This window comes from Centruroides sculpturatus, unplaced genomic scaffold, assembly GCF_000671375.1.
Source record: "Centruroides sculpturatus isolate CEXI.00-Female unplaced genomic scaffold, Cexi_2.0 scaffold1704, whole genome shotgun sequence".
NCBI classification, from domain to species: domain Eukaryota; kingdom Metazoa; phylum Arthropoda; class Arachnida; order Scorpiones; family Buthidae; genus Centruroides; species Centruroides sculpturatus.
In genome coordinates, this window is record NW_019385926.1 from 101795 (window position 1) to 109822 (window position 8028).

General features: G+C 34.1%; 1 protein-coding gene across 2 annotated transcripts in view; it reads right to left on the minus strand.

Annotated features, from left to right (window-relative positions):
* Nucleotides 1–1530: 1530 nt before the first annotated feature.
* LOC111612617 (sn1-specific diacylglycerol lipase beta-like) overlaps nucleotides 1531–8028 on the minus strand; it is a 17776-nt gene continuing 11278 nt past the window's right edge. For both annotated transcript variants that reach the window (XM_023353851.1, XM_023353852.1), the window contains 3 exons: nucleotides 4180–4311; nucleotides 3995–4101; nucleotides 1531–3928 (listed from right to left, as the gene is read on the minus strand). In XM_023353851.1, coding sequence (XP_023209619.1) covers nucleotides 3790–3928; nucleotides 3995–4101; nucleotides 4180–4311 — 378 coding nt within the window. In that variant the 3' untranslated portion in view covers nucleotides 1531–3789. The remainder of the gene's footprint in view (nucleotides 3929–3994; nucleotides 4102–4179; nucleotides 4312–8028) is intronic.

Here is an 8028-nt window from a genome sequence, read left to right on the forward strand (position 1 = left end):
ATTTTGTACAAACAAAATAAATATATTGAAAAATATAAAAACAATAAAAAATTATACTTCAGAAGTTAATTTAGTATCAAAAACGTAAAATATTTGAGTAACCGAAGACATAGCCAAAGATTACAGCGCCACAGCACTGGCGACAATTTAAATTTGTCGACTGGAATTCGTTCGGATAAACGACGCTCTACTGTATGTTTAATTACAAAATCGTTCTTTTAACTCGTTTCTTAAAAATATATTATGTATTTGAATTTACCGGATCAATAGAAAAGAATGGTGATTTTTATTTAAAAAAACATTTTGTATTTTGTCTATTATTCATCTGTTTATTTTATCGCGCAGATGTCCGGCGCCTAGTTAGAGGTAGCCCAGTTGACGGTGTCCCTCTTGGCCCTCCTGAATGAAAATGAAACTGTAAGAACATCGTTTGACAAGTTAAAGGATATAGGAATCCTACGAAACGATGGTACTGAAAATAAGCGTAGTATTTTTTAAATGATCCCGATGGAAATATTTAATCCATCGAACACTTAAAGGCTTTGGAAACAAAGGATAGGAAAATTTTGCCCATTTTACGCGCAAGGCAGTCTAAAATACTGTACTGTAGATCAGTAGTTCTGTAACTATGTCGAGACCGAACGTTTTTCACGCTAAATCTAGGTTTCTCTATCATTCATCACACCTCCAATTTTAGTAAAATATTTTTCTGTTAATAGGAATATCTAAATATACTTACATTAAATGTATTTCACTTAAATAATAATACATAAATTTTATTATAATTTCGTATTGCCGAATTTGCGCACATTTAATAACGGTACGTACAGTACAGTACATTGGGCTGCAATTTGAAATTGCAGACCTATAAATTCCCACTGTCGTCCGTCCGTCCGTCTTTCCTTAATCTCGAGAACGGAGTTAAATAGACGAAAGACGAGACTAGATACGGGATGATTTGGAGCGGGAGGTCCCGATTAACTATATACGAACTTCCGTCGCAAACCGGAAGTCACTTTATTTCGATTCAAAACTTTTCCCCGAAAACAGTGATATCGGCACAACTCCATCGCTAACGGAAAAGTATGATGTACAGGGGCAAAAACTACAGTACTAATTTGAGGTAGAGAGTATATAATGTATTTTAAATAATAAATTAAAACTTTGATTAAAAATTGTGACGTCGCAATAAATAATTGCTCGTTTTATCTACATCACCGTGCGTCATTTGAAAACAGTTGTATGCCTGGGGGCCCCTCCGGGTTAAAGTTACGCATCACCAATTCGCACCCAAAGAAAAGTGCTTGCAAATGCTTTAAATCTTGCCAAGTTCCCGTAATTGATTTTTTCCTTCTTCCTAGCAAAAATCGTCTAATTTATATAAGTAATAAGCGTGATTGAAACATCAAAGACAAATTCGGTAGAAGAGCTATCAAATATACACTCTTTATTACTAAATTAACAATGGTAGAGATAACAATAAACCAAGCGAATAATTTCATTTCGGGCGTAAATAATAACAACGTAAAACTGGTAATAAAAACAAACGGATTTAATTGGCTACCTAATAACACATATATACACTATATAAAAAATATATACACAACGATTGGATAAAAGATACGGTCTACGCGTGCGGAGCAAAATTAAAAATATTAAAAAATTAATTTCTATACATGATATTTTCTTTCGGTTTGTCTATAGGAATAATTTTTTAAATTTTTATTTACGTTCCTATTAGTTTTAATTTGCGAGTGACTAGCTAACTGTGACCCGAAATAGGAATTTTGACGATGGCCGATTAGTTCCCCTATCTGGTCTTTATAGTGTGAAGGTGCGGTCAGTGTGGCCATTACTTGCTAAAAGTAGATTTTAGTAGTGAATCGTGATTTGAACCCGTATTTGAAATTTTTCCGAGACAAAAACAATTCTTTAAATCTAAGAGAATTAGAAGGTAATCGCGTATTTCTATTCCGAAATAACTAGGTTTTTTCGTCCTTTTAGTATCGAGATGAAAACGTTGAAATTAGTCGTACCCATCGACTTCCAAGTTCGATCCGATTTTTTAAATTTTGTAGCGGCGATTCGAAATTTTATGTTTGAAAAAAATTGTACAAAGCGAAGAAAACGGACAATTTTCTATTATTATTAATGGCGGTGTAGCGTGATGAAAACAGAAGCAGGGAATTTTCGTGTCTAGGGAAAAATAAAGAGAAAAATAACACGAGGGAAATTCGACGTCTACACACATTCTATGTAAAACACGACCGTCGAAAATATCTTCGGAATGTTTAACTATTCGAAAACAACGATGGCAATTATTTACACTATAAATAGGCTATACAATACATAGATCTTTTCCTAAAATATGTTTATATCAATAAAATTAAATCATTCCGAAAGTAAGATTTATATATTAAATATATTTTGTTTTATAACCTACGCCGTCGAAGCTAGTGCAAAGTCATTTCCATAAAAATATCTCTATTATTTCCTTTTAAACGGGGTTTTCAATGACTCGACTAAAATAGGTTGTTCTGTACGGAGACGTTACTACAGTTTTGTAAAAATAAGTATAAACCGTTACGACCATCGTCTATAACGAGCATTTCCTAAATTTTAATTAACAATTGTTTTTTCGGAAATCAACTAAATTATCGTCGAGAAAATATAAATTAATCAATCTTCTTAGAGAATTTTGCGCTCGCCGATTTATTTATTTTTTGCGAAGATCAAAAATCAAATAATCGTAAAGTTATTTCGACCAGAGCCGTCGAGAGAGGGGAGGATATGGGGTGTTTTCCCAGGGCCCAAAGAAACATTTGGGGTCTGTAACAGTTCCTACCCTTATAAAACTAAAACAAAGACTCGCTCTTATTATTAAAGAAACATTCTACGCGGCAAAAGGGGCCCACACTAGCTCTCGACGGCTCTGATTTCGACACTAAGGCGTAGAATTCATTTGAGTAGATATCGAGTCAGGTACTGAGTATCATTTATAGACGTGGAATAGATTTATGCCATCAAAAATAAAATCAAACCTCAATGTATAATTAAATTAAACGGGGAGGTTAACGATAATTATAATGAAATTTAGCTCTTGGACTAGATAAAAGGCTAGAGATTTTGTAATACGCAGCAAATGAAAAGAATTTAAAAGGACGATGCGAAATAAATATTTTATGACTACCAAATTGCATAGTGACAGACGTTTAAAATGTTTGCTACCAGCAGAAATGGAAGACTCGAATGCGAGTAAAGAATTGCTTGTTATTTTGGACTTATTATTTTCACGTAAATCTTTTAAGAGGAAAAAGTCATCATTTGAAAAGAAAACGGAGAAACGAAGTACATTAATCCTGAGAAAAATACCCTGATGTTTATTGGATTTCTAATATTCTCACACACAGAACATTCCTTAATTAAAATAAAGAGGAGGAAATCCGGACGGGAAATTCGAAAGGAAATTTTTAGAAACGTACGGAGGCACCTAATTGAAAGACTCTCAATTCGTTTCACGTAAAGATTTTCAATCTCGTGTTTTTGATCGGATTCTAGAGGAATTAATAATGACGACAAAAGAGACTTCTATAAATTAGGATAATTTCGTCCAAACAAAAGACGTATGCTTCGAGATAAGAACCAAAAGTCACGATTTCCAAAGGTGCTGGTAACCAGATAAGAGCGTAAATTTTGTTTTCTGACAAGTAACTAAACATGGTTTTTAAGATGTTCTCCTAAGTAGAATGGTGTTCGTCTAGTGCCTTTTTATCACACTTTTAAATGGAATCAGGGCAAGAACTGGTTGCTATTGCGCGTCAACTGCAAGAGTGATTTGTAGACGACGTTGGGCATGTGGTCGTGGATCATGTTGGGGCTGATGATGATCTGATTGAAAAACTCTGCCGATACCCACTTTGCTCTGTAACTACATTCCATAATAATAGTAAGTATTCGAAAGGAAGAATCTATAATTATATAAAACATTTCTTACCTCCCGTTCACTTCGGTCAGGTGCAATATTCTTCCGGGTAAAAATAATGGCGTGGAGGATAATTTACTCGAACACGACGCAGTGTTTTTCATTAGAAAACTTCTTTCCTATTAAACACAAATGGCGAAATTTGTAACCGGATATGAAGACAACGAATCCATTTTATAAACGAAATTATTACAAACCTGAATTCCCGTGGATTCGTACGATCCCGTACTAATATGTTCCGGAAGAAGAGGTCTCGAAACTTGCCTTTGCGCAGTTTCCGACTCGGAATTCGAAGTTTTATTACAAAATACTCCCAGCAACACTTTATACTAAATTCGTAAATAAAACTATATCAGATACGTTTTCTCCATATTATATACAGTAAAACCCACCTAAGACGACCACCTGTTCCGGAGATTTTGCCTTTCGTAGCTTAGAAAAATCATTTTAATTAATAGGTAAACCTGACCACAATTACTTACACTATACAACGGGGAATCTCCAAACATAAATTGAATTGTTCGCGGTCGGAGGACTCTCTTTAACTGCTCGTTTTAGAGACGTTTAATTTCAAATCAAATGCTTACGTTTAATTGTGTTCAAGAAAGGTTTCAGCTTTCGTGGAAAATCTTTCTGTTTAGATAGGTTTTACTGTATATCAAATTATCTAATTTCTTATGTATATCCAAATATAATATGGATTTTTAATTTCTTTCGGTAAACATAATTTAAGCAACTAAAATATGAAGGTTAGCGTGTAAACATATTTTTTGATTTTGATTTTTTGCTTCCCAAAGTACTTTCATAGTCGTTTTCGGCTTCAAAAATTTCCAGGTTCTTCTGAATTTATGTAGTCAATGAATATGTTACGCAACAAATGTTCATTTCACAATTATATACACAATATTAGCCTATAGTTGTCATAACATTTTGTACAGAAGGTGGTAATATGGAACCCTACTCTGTTTTTGAGCGATTTATTATGAGCTGTAAGCTCAATTTTTTAATTTCTGGTACTTTCTTATTCTATTGACTATCCATCCCTAATTTGAATTTACAATTTTACACTTACAAAAAACTTACATAATCGAAAAAACTTGTTTATTTACAAAAAACTTAATAATGAAAAAAATTACAATTGACTCACGAGTCACAATGTGCTAGTAATATGGACATTATTATTTTTGAAGTATAAGAAATTAAAACAAACTCACAAAATGAATAAGAATTTTATATATTAAAAATTATTGTATTAAACTCAATACAATACTTTGTTTTCTTAGTAGACTTAAAATAATACTAAAAAATTCGGAGGAAACGTTTATTTTGATTTTTCTTTCGTCTATCTGCAAAAGTCACATCATACACGATCTATTTTCTCTGGAAGCTTCTTTGTAGAGACGAAGGATCTGAATTCTGTTTCTTGCCACTAAGTGGTGAGCCGTTTTACGTAATTTGGATCCCGGTTCGATATTACTAGCGCCATAAGATTCCATATTACAAGCATAGCCATTTTGAAAAACATTGAAGCCTACAACAAAACGAACAGAACTAAATGTGTTTAAACACGCGGAGACGTTAGACGACAACGCATAAGTATAGGTAAAGTGTCTGGTTCTAGAAATTATCTGTTAATCTTGAGCAATTAAAAACAAACAATATTTTATATATCTTTCAAACATTTAAAAATAGACAAAAGATAAAAACGCGTTTTTCTCAACCACCATTACAAAACTAGTAACTCCAGTCCTTCTAATTTATGACCCTTATAGAGACCTAATAAACAAGCTCCAGTTATCACACTGCAGTAAATTGTTTTTCAAATACTGACTCGTGAGAGTTTCCATATTGTCAGTTAAATTGACAATTCCCGAAGGGAAATCAGGAAACGACATCTTGTATCATCTTCAAATAATCAACAATCTCGCCATTCTTCAGTCTAAACTGAACTTCAACTTCTGGCGAGTAATTTAGACTTCAATAGAACTGTCTGTTTGAGTTATGGCAACGTAACACTTGGGCGATCTGCCTAGGCCCTAGGGGATGCCTTCCGGGAGGTCTTTTTAAGGAAAACTGGCCCCTATTTAGGCGTTACAGACGTGGCGAAAACCCGGAAAATTCCACATGGCTAGCCCGTCAGAGCGAGGCGCGAACCCACGACCGAACCCCCCAGTGTTCGGGGAACGAAGACCGCTTGGCCATTGGTGGGCCTTCAATAGAACCGACTTTCCAAGTTAGAGAAACTACAGAAACTCCCTATTCATGGGATAGATAAACATTGGAGTCAACATAAGCAAAAAATACTAAAATCTTGTTTTTCCCCCACTCAAGTTTAGGCTTCCTCAATATTACAAACAAGCCCTTTCATTTTAATGTTCTTCGATCGTCTCATCGAACTTGTTTGCAAGACCATATTCGAAAGTCGACGGTAAACCACGCTGTTCGTTCTAATATATACAAAAACAAAACAAAAAAAATCGGCTGATTTTTTATATATTTGTAGGATTATGAATAAAAGGATTATGGGTAAAAGTCATGTGGTGGCACGCAAACAAAGTAATCTTCCTTACGCTTCAATATGGATGTATAGACATGCCAGTGTTTATGGTTGTTCAAATACTGTCCGTAAATCAAACAGTAAAGAAAGCTCATTCTATTGATTACCACTGAATCAAAAGAGTACATTAACGACTTGGCTTATGAAAATGGAAAAAAACAATTTCCAACTAACCATTCATCAATTTGTGCTGTTCATTTTGAAGATGCATGTTTCAAATTTAAGTAATTCATGAAAAGAAGGTTATTAAAATGAAATATAGTTCCAATAAAATTTATATAAAGAAAAGCTCCTTATACATAGAAAATGAGATGCATTTTTTGAAGCATTGAAAAATTCTGATGATGATTATTGATGATAAATTATTATTTATCATCAATAATCATCTTCAGAATTTTGCTTGAATTAAAATCATGTTAACTAAAAAAACACTGGGTAATATTGGGTAACCTGGGTAATAAAAAATATTGGGTAGTCTATATCGACCTCTAGGGGTCGACTCCGAACTGCAAAGGGTCCGTATCAGCGAAAACAAAAACTGGGGGTGCACGAGATGTCCACGAGGATCTCATTTAAACAGGTTGTAACCGAAATTTTGGCTTTCCATGAAATAATTCACATAACACAGATAGTATCTATGTACAGTACTTACATAATACTTTCTTATAGGCTAATACACATATAAATTACCTACGAAGTAGAAATTTTTAAAACAAATGTTTATGAAACATGAATAAGATTTGAAGCTAGATTTGGGAAACTTTATGACTCCATGCTTTAGTCATGGGAAAATTCGAGATCGATGATGGGATCGTTCTCCTGGAAGGGTCAAACCAACAACTTAATTGCTTGGAATTTTAATTAATGCTAATTGTTAGAATATTCTCTTGAGTTCAATCAACCTATTTCGTTTTACTTATAAAATTATTGTTATACTTTTGTTATTGAAATTTAAGTTATTATTTTCTCATATATCAAAGTAAGAATTATAATAAATTTCATAGTAAACAATTATTTTATTTACTTCACTCAATTACATATTAATCAGTGGCGTACCGTAGTGGAGGCGGTAGGGGCGGCCCGCCCCGGGCGGCACTTTTTAGGGGGCGGCAAAATTTCATAATAAATAATAATAATATATTGTAAAAATTTGAAACATCCTAATCTATACTTGCATCGCGCCTACGATAGTGCTATCGTCCGGACAGTCCGGGAATCGGCTCGCCAGGTGAACTAGTAACTTTTTCATCCGAGGAATTCCTGCGTGCGGACCTGTTGATCTTTTTTTTTTGCTTGTACGATTCATTCGCGTTCATATACACCACTAATATCCAATAGAACTATTTTAAACAGGTCGCTGCACTACCACCGAATTTTTCATTGCTTGTTCTGTGACAAAACTGAATTTTGGTCTTTTAAATTGAAATACCTAAATAAGGGGGCCGAAATTTTCCTCCGCCCCGGGCGGCTGACACCCACGGTACGCCAC